This window comes from Sorex araneus, chromosome X (assembly GCF_027595985.1).
Source record: "Sorex araneus isolate mSorAra2 chromosome X, mSorAra2.pri, whole genome shotgun sequence".
Classification (NCBI taxonomy): domain Eukaryota; kingdom Metazoa; phylum Chordata; class Mammalia; order Eulipotyphla; family Soricidae; genus Sorex; species Sorex araneus.
Window position 1 is genome coordinate 374,311,900 of NC_073313.1, and position 18,056 is coordinate 374,329,955.

Consider the following 18,056-nt stretch of genomic DNA (forward strand, 5'->3'; position numbering starts at 1 on the left):
TTATTAAATTTAAAAATTTTGTTTTCAGGGGCCAGAGAGATAGCACAGCGGGTAGGGCGTTTGCCTTGCACGCGGCTGACCCGGGTTCAATCCCCGGCATCCCATATGGTCCCCCATGCACTGCCAGGAGCAATTCCTGAGTGCAAAGCCAGGAGTAACCCCTGAGCATCACTGGGTGTGACCCAAAAAAAGCAAAAAAAAATTTTGTTTTCATAAAGTTGTTCACAATAATTGATTACATTCACTATTTCAACACCAATCCCACCACCATTACACCTTCCCACGGCCACTGTTTTGAATTTTCCCACCACCACCTAAGCCTGCCCCACAGACAGAAGTGTTGCTTGTTATGAATAGTATGAGATGTCCTGCAGCCGCTTTTGCCCTGATTACGTGTTTATTCACTGAAGGGCATTCTAATTTCCTGTGTCTTTTCCCCTTATGACTATTGTGACTGTCTAATTGCATGCTAGCTTTTGTTTGTACATAGTGTCAAAGCATTGTGTAGATGGTTGAGTAATGGTCGCAGATCTGCAGTTGGACTGGGTTAGAATGTCTTCTGAATGGGGGTGGTCTTGGGGAGAGGGGGAAGGGAGAGGGACACTAGGTCCTGAGTAGAGCCTCAGTTTCCTCATCTGTGAAATGTAAATGACAGCAGCTCCCCACTGGGAGAACAATTAATCCATGGGTACCAAGGAGGGCCACGCATAGGACAGGGTGGGTGGTGCACGATGAGGGCATGAATGGGAACGGTGAGGGGGTATTTGCGCGGGTGCGGTGGGTGCCCTGCTCACCTGTGAATTCTGCAGAGCAGAGCCAACCGGAGGCCGGAGTTGTAAGAGGTGAAGCTGGGCAGTGCTTAAGCACAGCATCAGCTGTAGGCACCCGACCCCCAGCCCCCGAAGGGAAGGAGGGGAAGCTGCACAAAGGGGAGATGATAGTCGGGGAAGGAGCCGGGAAGGAGCCGGTGTGGGAGACCACAGGCACTGGAGACCGTGAGAGCCTTCCCGCGCAAAGCAGCAGGGTGGCACTAGAGCGCCCTCTGCTGGCGGATGCTCCCTCAGCAGCCAGGTGTTCGGGTGCGTGTCTGGTATCTATACCTAGATAGGCCGGACTTTGCATGTTGGAGCCCTAGGTTTAATGCCAAGGAGCCAGTAGTAGTAACTGTTCTGTGGCTCAATCTCCAAAAGCAAATTAGCCTCCTGTGTGCTAGCAGACACTCCAGCCCAGCTACCAATCCAACCCTATTTTCTTTGCTTTGTTTTTCATAGTATTTTTTTTCTCAGTTGCTTCCTTTTATTTAAAAAAAAAATTATTTTGAATCACCGTGAGCTACAGTTACAAAGCTTTCATCTTTGAGTTTCAGTCATACAATGATCGATCTCCTATTCCTCCACCAGTGTACATTTTCCACCACTGATGTCCCCAGTATCCCCATCCCACTCCCACCTTTGTCCCACCCCTTCCCCTGCCTCTATGGCAGACAATTTCCCTCTTACTCTTTAAATCTTATGGGTATTATGGTTTGCAATACAGATAGTGAAAGACCATCATGTTTGGTCTTTTACCTACTTTCAGCATACATCTCCTATCCTGAGTGATCCCTCCAACAATCCCTCCAACCATCATTGAATTTGTGATCCCTTCTCTATCACAGCTGCTCTCTCCCAGCTCATAAGGTTGGCTCCAACATGGAGCAATATTCCTGGCCTTTGTCTCTACTGTCCTTAGGTATTAACCTCATATTATATTTTATATTCCACAAATGAGTGCAGTCATTCTATGGCTGTCCCTCTCTTTCTGACTCATTTCACTTAGCATGACACCTTCCATGTCCATCCACTTATAAGAAAATTTCATGATTTCATCTTTCCTAACAGCTGGATATATTTCATTGTGTAGATGTACCAAAGTTTCTTTAACCAGTCGTCTGTTCTCATCCAACCCTATTTTCAAGATTACCTTCTTGGGTCAGGGGCATAGTATTTGCCTTGCTTATATAAGACCCTGGGTTCAATCCCTACCCCATAAATAATTATATACATATATATTTCTAGCTAAGAAATATCTGCCAACATACTTGCATAAAACTGCAAAACTCTGTTAGCCATCCCACTTTGATTTTAAACGAGATAGGTTTTTAGACCAGGAATCTCTTGCTACTTTTCCTTTAAATCATGCTGTTAAATAAACCTTAAAGAATTCCTAGAAAATGTAAGAACCACAAGAGCAGACAATATTGTTTGAAAAAATATATCATTTTATGATGAAATAGTTATAATCAGAAGTATCTGTTTTTTCAGGATTTGGAACCTTTGGACTCTTAGACTCTTGCTGCTGGAATTCCCCCTGGATTTCACCATTCCATTATTAACTCTCTTATTCAGTTACCTGGGAGCCAGTGGCTCCTGTTTTTCTTCATCTTTCATATCATTACACTTTTCTGTGAACCAAAAATAGGAACTTGTCAGATAGACCAGATCTCATTTCACACACCACAAATAAGCGTGTCTATGTATAATCAGAAACTTAATACTCTATACATGTTTGACTAGAATGCACTGGGAGGTTTATTCCAGGAGGGTTCAGGTTGTATATTTAGATAAATTGCCAGCCATGCTTTACTGAATAAAACTAAGATGTTCCTAGTGTTGAGAATCAACAACATCGTGCTAATTGAAGTAAAAAAATCAAATGTGTTTGTTCTCTAGTTCACAAGATACTTTCCCAGCTATATTATAGAAATGTCCAAATGAAACATTCGATTTTTTCTGCACAGGGCCAGTTGCAAAATCATGTTCCATGTCATGGCTCCCCTCACTGCTTTCTTATAGAATCCACTATTGTCACATGACTGGACCAGAGACTACAGGGAGAAAGTCCCTTCTTAACTCCACCTCTCTTTCCCCTCCTAATCCCACAAGAGACCATCCCACAAGAGACCAATCTATTACACCACAATCAAAAACCTAGTTCTCAAGTCAGAGAACCAGGACAAAGAAGACTCTCTTGTCTAAGAAGTGTGAGGATGTTTCTTTTATTATTTTCTTTCTCAAATCTCATCTTGGCACCAATAAGTGTGCAGTCTCTGATGTACCACAACCAAGTTTGTGTGAGCACCACAAACTGTTTTTTATCCCAGACATTGTGACATAAAAAAAAGGGAAGAGGTGATTATGTTACATAGGTAGTTACTGAAATGGATAAGGCCAGGAGAGTATGAGATATGATAATGAGAAGTAAAACAGGGTAAAATATCCCTAGTGTTAAAACACATATCAAGCAGAGCCACCTAAAGTCAAATTTACCGTGAGGAGGAAATTTGTTTTATGTCTCCCTGCAAGTTCTGACCCTCAGGGGGAGCAAGCACAAGTCAGTTCAGGTGAATATTGAGAGAACTCTAGCTCATTACTTGGTTATGATAAAACCTTTAGTACATTGTAGGATAACATGGGGTTTGTTTTAGCCTTGCCTTAGGGAACATAGTTTACCTTAAAGCAATGTCCTTTCTGTATGTTCACAGGAAGACAATATTGTGCTTGTAACTTGGGAGTTGATTGACTCCAATAATATTTACTCCTGGGCATCTGCTTTCTTAACTCAAGTTGCCCTCAGTTCCTAGCACCCCAAAAGCAGGATCCCGATGAGGGACAGGACGGATCCAGGGCAAGCAAGTGGTGAGTTATGTGCTACCCTGGCATCGAAATGGGCCAGGCCAAAGCGCCACAATACTCAACTATAAGTTGAGGGCATGATCATGGACAATGCTGTCATGATCCAAAAGTAACGATGAGATTTGGATCCTCCTTAGATGAGATTTCCTTAGATGAGACTTTGTTAATCTCCTGGAGAAATGGTTTTACTCTTCTTTGTTTATTTGTTAATGTTCAACCCACCTTTGTGTCACCACCCTATGTAATTTACTATATAAACTAAGACTGTGGGGCACTGAGGGGGGGGAGAAAGAGGACAGGGAGACAGAGGAAGAAGGGGCAGAAGAAGAAGACAGAGGAAGAAGACACAAGACACAGAAGACGCAGAGAGACAGACACAGAGAGACAGACGCAGAGAGACAGGCATAGAGGAAGATCCAGAGAGAGATTGAGAACCGGGAAAGAGAAGCAGAGAGAGAGAATGAAATAAACTTATCAAGCAACCAGTTTGGCCTTCTTCCTTCCTTTGCCTGCCTCATCATCGCCATCAACCTCCCCCGGGGTGGGGAAGCGGCTGGAGACTACCGAACGCGGGCAGGGGGAGAGACAGAGCCCCGCTGGGCCCCCCTTCTTCTTTCTTGTGTTTTTACACAGTACATCAAAATCACACCCATCAGCACCAAGACAGTTTATAGTCACCATGGCAACCCATGAATTGACCAAATTAGTTAGGGCCCCAGTTACCAGATATTACTGCCTGTTTTAAGAAGAGTGGGGAACCCTGGAAATATATATTGTGGAAAACACTTTCTGGAATCTAAGCTGTGCATAAAGGCTTTTGAGGCACAGGACCTATCTGGGGAGGTGGGCAAAACCTGTAACATCAGAATTTCAGGCTCAGAGCATGGGTGAATCTCCTGGGAAGAGAGACTTCACTTCTGGAATAAAAGCCACTCAAGAATATTAGATCAGGGGCTGGAGCAATAGCACAGCGGGTAGGGTGTTTGCCTTGCATGCAGACGACCTGGGTTCGATTCCCAGCATCCCATATGGTCCCCTGAGCACCGCCAGGGGTGATTCCTGAGTGCAGAGCCAGGAGTAACCCCTGTGCATCGCCGGGTGTGACCCAAAAAGGAAAAAAAAAAGGAATATCAGATCACCAAAACCTCACCCCTTTGGCAATCACCCTAAGAGACTTTGACAGAAGGTTGGGAAAATTGATTATAAACTTACTTGACAGAGGAAAAGGCATGCTATTACCTGCTTCTCTTCCTGATGGATATATGGACTTTTTAACTCTATAGGGGGTACATTCTTATCTCCACTTGAGAGTGTACTTGCTTAATTTAGGGGACATGTAACCATTAGGGGAAATGGCCCACACCTGCCTGAAATGGGTACTTTGTTTTTTTCCACCCTGCAATGGCCCACACCTGCCTGAAATGGGTATTTTGTTTTTTCGCCTGCCCCTGCCCTGCCTCCCCTCTGCCCTGTCCCCCTCTGCCCTGGCCCCCTCCCCCCTCACCGCTCCCCCCTCTCCCCTCTCTCCTCCCTTTGCTCTCTCTCTCCTCCCATCCATTTCTCCCTCCCTTTATTTCCCAAATAAACCTCCAATTCCTGGGTAAGATTTAGGACTGACTTTCCTTTCCTGCCAACAGCACTTCCTTGCTTCAGTCTGGGTTCCATGACTCTCCAAGAAGTCATATGTCAGGGTTCATTTGTTCATTTCCCAAACCAGGCAAAATAAGTGGAACCAAAGTACAGTTTGAGGACTGGCTAGTGGGGTTGGTAAGATCTGAAGCCTGTATCGTGCAGGTTTCAGAACAGACTCTCATCAGTCATAGATTCCCCAGTCATGTTCCCATTGATTGAGGTGGGAAGAGACGCAGTGGTAGATCCTTTTCTTAAGGTTGCTGCCTCTCTTCCCCACTTCCCATATGCCACAGGGAAGCCCTACTTCTGGTGGAAATCATGTCTCCGACCAGAAACACCACCCATCTGGGAAGGAGAGAGAGAGATGAGAAAGGTGAGAAGTCTGAAACCACAGGAAAGTGAAAGATGACTAGTCACTTGGGACCCCACTCCCTGTCCTTACAAGAGTAACTTTATTACTTTCTCTCTCCTTGAAATAAGCACTTTAGCACTTACAAGATGATTAATAAGTGCTTTAAGTATCTCATGATCTTCATGAAATTTTTCTTGAGGAGCACAAAAGTCAGGGATGGTGTGTGTATGCACAGGTCACAGCCCTCTTTACATTTCATCAGTGATGTAACTTCCTGCCTGCATCCATTGTGCTGATCACCTGTCAGGCCTGAGATTGCCATAATCACCAAGGTTTTTGAAGTGAAAAAGCAGATCTGGCTAAAAAGTCAGTCAGTGGGACTCGAGAGGTAGTACAGTGGGGAACGTGCTTGCCTTGTATACAGAAGACTTCATTTCAATCCCTAGCACTCCAGAGAGTCTCTTGCACCCCACCAGGAGTGATGTCTGAGCAGAATCAGGAGAAAGCCCTGAGCACAGCTGGGTGTAGCTCACAATCCTCCCAAAATGAAAATCTAAAGTTATTTAATTATACAGCTAAGGAGTCTCATGTAAAGCTAAGCCTCAGGAGGGCTAAGGACATTCAGACCTTATATATCAACATACCGATGGTGAGCTTGCAGGCAAGGCGCTCTGCCAGCTGGGTTCCTTGGACCAGTTGCTCAGAGAATCTCTTTCCCTGGTAATAGGCAATGTCAGTGTTTCTGAGGAGACTCTCAAAAGACTTGATTGTGTTCCTCATATGCTGAGTGAAAAGGTAACAAGCACCTTTTCCTTCCTGAATCTTCTGTCTTAAGTGGGTCAGTTCTTGGGCCTGTATCTGAATTAGGGGATCATAGTTCCTAAGATGAAAAGAGTGTAACATAGTAAAATAAAAAAATTGGGCAAAGGTAAATGTTGCAGCATTTGCCTTTTTTTCTTAGCCATAGTTGTGGGAAAATATCCTTGTAGCTCCCTTTTCCCCATGCTAGGGATCAAACAAAAGACCTTGCACATTCCCAAAATCTCTCCAAAAGTTTTTCTTGATTGTAAAAGCTCTGTGGGCAGTCTAGTCCATTTATGTTGCAGCCCTTACTGAGATAATGCTGAGAGCATGTTGGCTAGAATCTGTCTAAACAGCACATCTTATTATGAGCTGCTACCTTCTGGAGTTTGTTTTGACTTTGGTTTGGTACCAGACCCAGTCTTGTACACCAGCACATTTTTCAGGGATCCTCCCAGTGGCGCTCAGAAGACCATGAGGTGGTGTTTGGGATTTACTTGAACTGGGGATTCCAATAGGCAAAGCATCTACCACTAGTTCTTTGAACTATTCCCCTAGTCCCTGAATTAATTTTTTGTTTTGTTTTTAGGTCTATGTGGAGGTAATTAGGGAACCATGTGGTGCTGGATATTTAACTCAGGTCTTCTGCATATAAATCATGGCTCTAGCTCACTGGGCTTTCTCTATGGCACCAGAATTATTATCTTTTGATTTGCATGCAGGTAGCCTGGATTTGATCCCCAGCAGTATGTCATCCCCCGAACACTGCTTGGAGAAACCCCCAAAGACCATAGGTTGTAGTCAAAAAGCAAAAATGAAAGAAAAATTAAAAGAGGGACTTTAAGATGTCTACTGGGATAAATTAGAGAATAAGCATCAGAGAGGAAGTAGGAGACTGGTTTCCTACCCAGCAGAGCGTATGATATAATAATTCATATATAGATATAACAATTCATATATATTATAGTGGGTTTTTTTTTCAGGAAACCCATGCATATTTATTATGAAAGGAGAGCATGTGCAATTGAGGAACATACAGTGAATGTATATCACATGTACAGAAAATGGTGGAGAAACACTGAGTGTTCTCCAGTATGGGAATGGAGAGGAGTGTGGCTGGAGATCAAGAAGGCCCACAGGGCAGTCTCCACTGACTGGCACCATATGGCTAGGGGCCTGGGGTCTTTTGAGTTGGGAGGGGTCTGTGTGTGTGTGTTTGAAATTTTTGGGACACAGCTGATGCTGCTGTTTTTTTTCAGGGGGGAGGTTGGGAGTGTTGCGGGGGAAGATCCAGTGGTGTTCAGGGCTTGCTTCTGGTTCTTAGTTCAGGGAACACTGAGTTCTTTTTTATTTTCAAGTAAACTTTTCCTCCCACTCTCCTTCCCTTCTTTCCTTCCTTCTTAAATCCTTGCGAATTATGCAATTACAAGGTTGTTCATGATTGTATTTAGTCATACAGTGTTCCAACACCCATCCCTTCAACAGTGCACATTTCCCACCACTAATACTAATGTCTCCAGTTTCCCTCCCACCAAGCCCTTTTTCTCCCAGCCTGCTTCTATGGCACTCACTCTCTCTCTCCTCTCACCCCTCCCCTCCCCTCCCCTCTTTCCCCTCCCATCCCCTCCCCTTTCCCTCCAACAATCCCTCCAACCATCATTGAATTCATGATCCCTTCTCTATCACAGCTGCTCTCTCCCAGCTCATAAGGCGGGCTTCCAACATGGAGCACACATTTGCTCTATTTCCCCAGCCTGGGCTTTCCCACTTTAAAGGGTGATTCACACACTTTCCCACCCAGATGTCTCCTTACCTAGCACTTGAAGCTTCTCTCGTATTCTCTGCCAGTTTGCCCCCTTCAAACTGTACTTCTTCATCCAGCACAAATTCAATAAGGTGTTTGTACTCCTCACACTCTGAGGAAACAGAGATGCTGCCTCAGTGAAGTTAGCCATGCTCACTACCTTCAATAAAGGAATCCGAGTCCATGGAAAGAAAAGGAACTCCAAATACAGGCTCTATCATGGGAACCTGTTGAGAATCATGTAGCAGAACTTCTAGTTTAATGTTAAGGGGTGTTTACTAGGCTTCTTGTACCCAGGTATGAAGTAGATGTATGAAGATAGCAGAGACCCATGGGGAGATTCAAGATATAAAACTCATAGAGAGCCACAATGGGGAGAAAAGGCCCTGTGCTTGCCCCTCTGGGATGTTTCAGCAGACTTCCATTCTCACTGGCAAGGCCCAGAAACTCAACAAAACACTACTCAGTAGGATGGGAGTAGCACCTGAGAGATAAGAATGTTCGGAACAGCCCTCTGGAGTGTCTGAAATGTGGTGCCACAAAACAGCTGGATCCTACATAGAATCTATCCACACAAAACCAACCAGATGACATACTGCTTACAGCCTGGACAGAGAGACTGTATCCATCCTCTATTAATCATATTCTTAAATATACATTACTCAGCTGGCTAAAAATGAGTCCAAATATAACCTCAGTGACATCACAACCTAATTGAAACTCATGCATATGGTCTGCACCTTATTCATCTAATTAAAAACAGAACTGTGAGAACGGCTATGGAGTGGGTAGAGCCAAAAATCAAAGAAAGAGCCTTTCAAATGTGCTGAAGTACAAAACCCTCAAGTGCCACTTATATGACAGAGTTATTCTGACATTTCCATACCAAACTCCAATTGTTCAGAAAGTTCAGGACTCTTGCATCACCTTGCTGGAGCTTGCTGCTATGCCTCATATCCTGTCTTATCTATTAAAGTGCTCCTTTTTGTATTCTACTCTGATTTTGTCTCATTTTCCTAACCTCCTGCCACAAACCACCAATTGTCCATCAGAGAAAAATTTTGTGCCCAGGAGGATCCCCAACAAGATGAGACGATCCCAGGTCTGACTCTCAGACCTAAGTCATGTAAAATTGCCCCCATTGGTTGTGAGTCCAAAAAGAGATTCACAAACCCAGATAAGACAGTACTGAAATAAAGGCACTTGCCCCATGTTTGTATACTCCCTCTTTTCCTGACAATCTTTCTTTTCTCTGTAATTATCAGTAAATTCTTTCAAGAACATGTGTACCTATTCCCTAGCCCCAACAATTTCTGTGCCTTGTTAATCTTCTAATTACATGGTGTTTGATTACTCCCCATTTTAGAACTAATGACATTTTACTATTCCAAATTTCCCGATTATAATACAAATTATAAGCAGGTACCAAAAAGATAGAACAGCAGGTCAAGAGTTTATTTTGTACACAGCTCACCCAGGGTTAGAGAAGATGGTCAACCATGTACCACTTTTGTGTTTGTTACCATATATGGGACTTACTCTATTTTTTACTTTGTTTTCTTTTTCCTTTTTCTATTTTTTTTTATCACACCAAACAGTACTCAGACTTACTCCTGACTCTGACTTAGGAATCATACCTGACAGGGCTTGAGGGGCCAGATCTAGTGCTAGGGGTCAAACCCAGGTCAGGGCATGCAAGGCTGTGCTATCTCTCTTGCCAAAGACTTACTGTATTTCTGCAGTTGATTGGCCAGAGAATAAGCAGTAGCTTTGGAGGTCAGGTATTTCTCTGTGAGGTCTCGAAAGTCCTGTTTGACTTTTTCCAATTCAGACCGTAAATAGTGGTTGGTTTCCAGGATGCTCATTTCTGCCCTTGGACCAGAAAAGGTAGTGAGAGGGGCTGCCATTCTGAAGCTTGTTAGGAAAGATGTAGAGTCAGAAGCTGAGGAGAAGAAATGCAAACAGATAAGTTAAAATGAATGGATTATAGTTACAGTAGTAGTCCCCATTAAAATACTAAAAAATAAACTGTAGAATTATGGTAATTTTAACTATAAATGCATTTTAACAGATGTAAAGAATGCAGATGGAAATCATAACTAACTTTCAGGATGAATTTTGTCATCACTCAACTCTTTTGAGCCATACACATGTATAAAAATAAAAAGAAAGGGCGCAGGCGGCGACGAGGCAGGTGAAGGAAGGAAGAAGGCCAAACTGGTTGCTCGATCGGTTTATTTCATGTCCATCTCCATTCTCCTCTGATTCTCCTCCTGCTTCTTTCTCCCCCATCCTACTTCATTCTCTCTCTGTCTGCCTCTCTCCCGGCTCTCGGTCTCTCTCTCGATCTGTGGATCTGGCCCCCGTGGATCTGGCCCCCGTGGATCTGGCCCTGTGGATCTGGCCCCGGTGGATCTGGCTCCGGTGGATCTGGCCCCGGTGGATCTGGCTCCGTGGATCTGCCCCGAGTGGATCTGGCGCCGTGGATCTGGCCCCCAACCCACTCTTACCGCCTAGTTAAATCTCCACAGCATGAGGGGGTTGGGGCATACACCTAGGTGTGGTCAGCAATAGGGTAAGGTTCTTTTCCCTCAGGGGATGCTTCTCCTAGGACTTAATTCTCTTTCAGCAGGAGGATCCACCCAAGGGCAGAGTCCCATGAATGTGTTTCTCTTCTCCTCAGCCAGCAAACATATAAGAATTCATAATATTAATTATTTTGTATGGACACAATAAGAGATGCATTAAAGCTTATAGAATTGCTCTCCTGGGGCCATCTCAATCTCAGACTACAGTGCTCAGGCCAGATCAGTCTTTCCTATCCCTGGCAGGGTCCCAGTCTCATAATTACTATTGGATCATGACAGCATTTGTCTATGATCAAGCTCTTAACTTATAGTTAAGAATTAGGCACTTTGGCCAGGCCCATCTCGATGCCAGGGTAGCACATAACTCACTGCTTGCCCTGGATCCTTCCCGTCCCACGTCGGGGACCCTACTTTGGGGTGCTAGGAACTGAGGGCAACTGAGGCTTAAGTGGAGAAAGCAGATGCCCAGGAGGGAATATCGAGGCCAATTAAGTCTTAAGTTATAAAAACATAATATTGTCTTCTTGTGTCTATACAAAAAAGACATAGCTTTAAAGTAAATTATTCAAAAGGCATAAAGAGGAGAGAAAGGCAATGTTATAATATTCAGTGTCCTAGGAAGTTCTGACCTTACCAATTAACAGAGTTTGATTAAGGGAAGAGCAGATAAACTGGTAGAATTGGTTACAGATAAACAAAAGAATGGGAGTGACTCGGGAGCACTTTGATGGGTGTGACTGATAAACCTAAGCTCCTAGTGGCAAGGGGGAAAGGACAAACCAATGATATCCAACATCACACAAACACATGATGCCAAAGCTTGAAGCCAAACCCACCGCCAGTAGCAAAGGGTCTGATAAGAGTACCTAGAAAGCAGGAAACTAGCAGAGTTGGGAGGTGGGGAGTGCCATGGAATGTTATGAGTCTTTGCCTTCTGGTTGCCTATGCAAAGGCTGCCTGCTGAGGACCAACCTACAGATAACAACCTTCTATCAGCCACTTACAATAGCTATCAACCCCTTGTGTGGATACCACAGACATTTTTTTTTAGTCTGCCTTTTTTTTTATTGAATCACAGTGAGATACACAGTTGTAAATCTGGTCCTGATTGGGTTTCAGTCACACAGTGTTCCAACACCCATCCCTCCACCAGCATAACTTCACAACACCAATGTCACCTGTTTCCCTCCCACCCCTTTAAGCCACCCGGCACCCCTGCCTGCTTCTATGGTGGCACCTCTCTCTTCTCTCTCTCTCTTTCTCTCTCTCTCTCATTTTAGGCATTATGGTTTGTAATACAGACGCTGAAAGGTTACCTGTACATCCTTTTACCTACTTTCAACACTGTTCTTGGCCAGAGTGATCATTTCCAACTAATTTGTCATAATGGATCTTCCTCTATCTTTTTTTTAAAATTTATTTATTTTTAATTAGTGAATCACCGTGAGGGTACAGTTACAGATTTATACACTTTTGTGCTTATGCTTCCCTCATACAAAGTTCGGGAACCCATCCCTTCACCAGTGCCCATTCTTCACCACCAGTAAACCCAGCCTCCCTCCCACCCTCCCCAATCCCATCTCCCCCACCCCACCCTGCCACTGTGGCAGGGCATTCCCTTCTGTTCTCTCTCTCTAATTAGCTGTTGTGGTTTGCAATAAAGGTGTTGAGTGGCCACTGTGCTCAGTCTCTAGCCCTCATTCAGCCCACAACTCCCTTCCCCCACATGGCCTTCGACTACATTATAGTTGGTGATCCCTTCTTTGAGTTGCCCTTTCCCCAGAATGTGAGGCCAGCCTCCAAGCCATGGAGTCAACCTCCTGGTACTTATTTCTACAATTCTTGGGTGTTAGTCTCCCACTCTGTTATTCTATATTCCACAGATGAGTGCAATCTTTCTACGTCTGTCTCTCTCTTTCTGACTCATTTCACTTAGCATGAAACTTTTCATGCCGATCCACTTAAATACAAAATTCATGACCTCCTTTTTTCTAACAGCTGCATAGTATTCCATTGTATAGATGTACCAAAGTTTCTTCAGCCAGTCATCCATTCTAGGGCATTCGGGTTTTTTCCAGATTCTCGCTATTGTAAACAGTGCTACGAAGAACATACATGTGCAGATGTCGTTTTGATTATACTTTTTTGCCTCTCTGGGATATATTCCCAGCAGTGGTATTGCTGGGTCAAATGGGAGCTCAACCTCTAATTTTTTGAGAGTCGTCCCTATTGTTTTCCAGAAGGGCTGAACTAGTCGGCATTCCCACCAGCAGTGTAGAAGGGTCCCTTTCTCCCCACATCCTCTCCAACAGCGGTTGCTTTTGTTCTTTTGGATGAGTGCTAGTCTCTGTGGTGTGAGGTGGTATCTCGTGGTTGTTTTGATCTGCATCTCTCTGATGCTTAGTGATGTAGAACACTTTTTCATGTGCCTTTTGGCCATTCGTATCTCTTCCTTGGTAAAGTTTCTGTTCATTTCTTTGCCCCATTTTTTGATGGGGTTGGATGTTTTCTTCTTGTAGAGTTCAACCAGTGCTTTATATACCCTTGATATCAACCCCTTATCTGATGGGTATTGTGTAAATATCCTTTCCCATTCTGTGGATAGTCTTTGTATTCTGGTCACTGTATCTTTTGCAGTGCATAAGCTTTTTAGTTTAATGTAGTCCCATTTGTTGATCTCTGTTTTTACTAGATTGCTTAGTTCCGTGTCACCTTTGAAGATACCTTTATCTTCAATATCGTGGAGGGTTTTGCCGACCTTGTCTTCAATGTACCTTATGGTTTGTGGTCTAATGTTGAGGTCTTTAATGCATTTTGATCTGACTTTTGTGCATGGTGTCAGGTCAAGGTCTAAGCCCATTTTTTTGCATGTGGTTGTCCAGTTGTGCCAGCACCATTTGTTAAAGAGACTTTCCTTGCTCCACTTCACATCTTTTGCTCCCTTATCAAAGATTAGATGATCATACATTTGGGGTTGTGTGTAGGGATATTCCACCCTGTTCCATTGGTCTACGGCTCTGCCTTTGTTCCAGTACCATGCTGTTTTAATTGTTACCGCTTTGTAGTAAAGTTTGAGGTTGGGGAGGGTGATGCCTCCCATCGTCTTTTTCCCAAGAATTGTTTTAGCTATCCTTGGACGTTTGTTGTTCCATATGAAATTTAGGATTGCTTGATCCATTTCTTTGAAGAATGTCATGGGTATCCTTATAGGGATCGCATTGAATCTGTATAATGCTTTGGGGAGTATTGCCATTTTGACAACATTGATTCTCCCTATCCACGAGCAGGGTATATGTTTCCATTTCCTCATGTCTTCTTTGATTTCATGGAGTAGTACCACAGACATTTTTTTAAAAAATTTAAGCATACTTTTATTGTTCACTTTTTGAAAATGTTTATAAAATATCCAGAAATCAATATTTATCCAATCTTACATTGTTTTAAGTAGTATAATGAAGTCACTTTTTATTCATGAGACAAAATATTTTTAGTCTGTCTTGGTTTCTTTCTTTGGGTCTTCTCTAATTTTTATCACACCAATTTAAATGTTGCAAGATTGTTGGTGGTGACATCACAGCAACATTTAGGGGCTACTTCTGGCTCTATATTCAGTGGTCTCTCCTGTGACACTCAAGGGGACTATGAAGTACCAGGGATTGAACCAAAATTGGCCAAATGCAAGGAAAGTGTCTTAATTCTCTCTTTCAGCTTTGTTTTGGTTTTAGCCACATTTTGCTGTACTCAGGGTTTACTCTTGGCTCTGAGTTCAGGAATCACTTCTGGTGGGACTTGGGGGGCCCAATGGGTTCCAGAGATCGAACTCAGATTGGGTGCATGCAAGACAATCACCCTATTCACTATATTGTTGCTTCAACCCCAGGACCATTTTTCATGCATATAGTTTAACAGCATTATAGGTCATGGTTGAATCTGTAGGTTTGGCGGAGGAAACTCTGGAAAAGGAACGCCCTTAGAGTCACCTGGCTTAGCTGTGGCTGTTTGTTTTAGTTTGGTAGTGATATGGTGTGGGCACAACTTGTGCTGCTCAGGTGATATTCCTGGTTCTGTCTTAGTAGTGACTGCTGGCATTCGTAGGAAACAATATGTTGTACCAGAAATTTGAACCAGGGTCATGGCAGCCATAATTACATGCAAGGTAATGCTTTCCTCCCTATACTCTCTTGATAGCAGCTACATGCTTGTTTTGTTCAACCAACTCTTCTTCACCAAAGCTTATCTCGGTTCAATGATTTCAGTGTATTAAATGAGTAATGATACTTTCTTAAAGGGTCGAGAAATGATTGGTCCAGGACTATGGGAGTGAGATACAAGAGCTGGACTTAACACAATTTCCTGTAGGTTGTCCTCGCCTCTCCTCTCCTCCCCTCCCCTCCCCCCTCTCTCCCTCTCCCCCTCTCTCGCCTCTTTTAGACACCCTAAGAGTCTTCTCTTCATGTCTAGCTTTTGACCACTCCAAGAAGATATACTCTTTCTTCTTAGGGTCTCACATCTCTTTGACCTTTCAGTAAGGCTATCCATGTTTTTATGGTGGAGGATATTTTTTCATAATTATTAATGGATAATTTCCTCTCCATTGGAAATAAGATAACTGACTTCTGATGAAATATAGATATTGGTTTCAGTTTGTTAGTAGTCTCTTATACTCTCATCAAAGGAAACTTTTTTGGTGATTGATGTTTTATAGAAGAATTGTCAGCTGTCAAGTTAGAAAACGTACACAACAAGTTATATCATGCTCTGAAAGGTCATCATAAAGAGGAACCTATGGAAAAGCCCATCGGCATCCCTAGACAGTTTCTCATGATTTTCCAGTGCCTGGTTGTAGAAGGGAGGTTTGGTGTGAGGCCCAAGAGACACCATCAAGGTTCTTGTGCAGAAACACCTAACAACAGACAAGCACATTTCCCTAATTTTGACTGCCCAAACTCAAGTTCCCTCTCTGACGGCGCTACGGCCTGCTGAGTGGAGACCCTGGGCCCAGCCCTCTTACCTCGGCTGCGGGCTGCCCCTCTGCCCACTCACTACAGGCCCTCCACGGCCGTGCCAGCCTCTCTGTCCGAGGAAGGAGCTGCTCACGCACCGAGCGCCATGTGAGCACAAGTGCGGCCCGGCTCACCACGTCCCCAGCTTAACTGTCGCGGAAACGCCCCGTGCCAGCGGCGCGTGGGCAGGCCACGTGGGGCTGAGACGTGGGGGTGGGTGGGGGGCGGGAGGCGGAGTTAGGAGGCAATTCCCCGCCCCCACCCCCACCCGTGAGCTGCACCTGCGGGCGGACACCCGCCTGCCTGGGCGGCAATGCAGACTTCCCTCCCGCACCACCTGCCCGAACTGTGGGGAAGGCGAGGCTCTTGGATTCTCTGCAGACTGTCTTGCTCTCGCTGTGAGTTTGGCAAACATCTCTCCTGACAGAGGCCGGTGGAAGGGTGGATCCACCTCGTGTGCCCCTGTCTGCTAAGACTTCAGGGCTCCCGCCTTTCCTCTCCTGTGGGAGTTTCCCGTCTCCCCGCATATCTCGTTTGATCAGCGCTGCAGGGAAGGGTGCAGAGGCCGGTCGCAGCCACGGCACTGTCACCAGGGAGCCTTGAGCCACTGGTTGCTGGCTCTGGTGCCCCTGCACCTCGGGCTCCCATGTTCTCCCCGCGGGCTATCACTGATCCTCCTTCCACTGAGCTCTGCAGAATCCCAGGTCGGGGACAAAGTGCTTAACTGTTTAATCTTATTGCCCAGGAAGGTCACTCAATCGGCCTTGTGGAGAACAACCTCTAGGTGGGGTTAGGTCAAGGGTTAGTGTAGGATGTCATTGGATTGTCCTTTCTCCCTTGCCACAAAGAGTTTAGGTTTATCTGGTAATACCCATCACAGTGCTCCTGAAGCACCTCATCCCTCTGTGTTTATTAGAATGTAGCTCTAAACATTTTAGGACAACATTGGTATGTCCTGTTCCCCTTGCCACAGGAAGCTTAGGTTTATCACAGTGCTCCTGAGGCACTTCCATTCCACTGCATTTATCTGTAAACTCCTCTCTATACTCTCTTCCCCAAACAGTTAATCAGCTTTTTCCCCTAATCAGACTCTTAATTTGTAAGGTCAGATCCTTCTAGGACACCACACTTGTATTGTAAGTTAATATTGCCTTTCTCCTCTCCGTATGTCTTTTGAATAGTTTACTTTAAAGCAATGTCCCTTTTGTATAGACACAGGAAGACAGTCAATATTATGCTTTTGTAACTTGGGATTTAATTGGCTTCAAATATTATTCCCTCCCAGGCATCTGCTTTCTTGACTTAAGCCTCAGTTGCCCTTAGTTCCTAGCACCCCAAAAGCAGGGTCCCAATGAGGGACTGAATGGATTCAGGGCAAGCTGTGAGCTATCCTGGCATCAATATGGGCCAGGCCAAAGTGCCACAATTCTTTGTTTTTTATTGAATCACCGTGAGAACAGTTACAAAGCTTTCAGGTTTAAGTCTCAGTCATATAATAATCAAACACCCATTCCTTCACCAGTATACATGTTCCACCACCAAGAACCCCAGTGTACCTCCCACCCCTCCATCCTGCCTGTGTGGCAGATGATTTTCACTTTACTCTCTCTTTACTTTGTTTACATTCAATTTTCAACAGAAAACCCACTATCTGGAATATTCCCCGAACAATCAGACCTGCCGAAAAGGCATCATTAAATCATTTGTTTTCTATTGCTGATAATGAAGAGCATATGATGTCGTGGCTGTGCAGTTTTGGAATTCTGGTATTTTAGTAACTAAGTCCAGAAGTATTTCTGCCAGCAGCCGCTGCATTCCAAAATTGGTTTGTGTGCCTCTGGGATCATGGCTGTTCAGGAGTGGAGGAGGTGTTCGTGGGTGGCTGCTCAGGGTCCCATTTGGGCAGGGGAAAGGACCGGTTCCGTCCCCCCCCCATGAGTGCCACGATCCTTAACTATAAGTCACGAGTTTGATCATGGACAGATGCTGTCATGATCCAAAAGTAACGACGAGACTAGGACCCTGCTAAGGATAGGAAAGATTAATCTGGCCTGAGCACTGTAATCTGAGATCGAGATGACCCCAGGAGAGAAATTCTATAAGCTTAATGTATCTCTTACTGTGTCCATACAAAATGAATAATATTAAAAAGTAGAATTAAGATGTATGTTTAAAGGAGAAAGGCCCCCTAGATGGTATTTT

The 18,056-nt window shown here is 44.4% G+C and overlaps 1 protein-coding gene across 1 annotated transcript; it reads right to left on the minus strand.

Moving 5' to 3' along the window:
• Nucleotides 1-2,387: 2,387 nt before the first annotated feature.
• LOC101555411 (neuroblastoma breakpoint family member 6-like protein) lies at nucleotides 2,388-10,170 on the minus strand. Its single transcript, XM_055121371.1, has 4 exons — nucleotides 9,993-10,170; nucleotides 8,273-8,375; nucleotides 6,303-6,538; nucleotides 2,388-2,443 (listed from the first exon to the last, which is right to left on the minus strand). Exons 1-4 carry the CDS (start codon nucleotides 10,168-10,170, stop codon nucleotides 2,388-2,390), a joined length of 573 nt encoding a protein of 190 aa, XP_054977346.1.
• Between the last annotated feature and the right edge of the window lie 7,886 nt (nucleotides 10,171-18,056).

Bases quoted from the DNA above. Each gene is read 5' to 3' on its own strand.
- LOC101555411 (XM_055121371.1), bottom strand. From the start codon at position 10,170: ATGGCAGCCCCTCTCACTACCTTTTCTGGTCCAAGGGCAGAAATGAGC. The intron at 8,376-9,992 runs GTAAGTCTTTGG...CTGTTTCCTCAG, and splicing joins CAATCAACTGCAGAAATACA to AGTGTGAGGAGTACAAACAC. The intron at 6,539-8,272 runs GTAAGGAGACAT...TTTTCATCTTAG, and splicing joins AGAGAAGCTTCAAGTGCTAG to GAACTATGATCCCCTAATTC.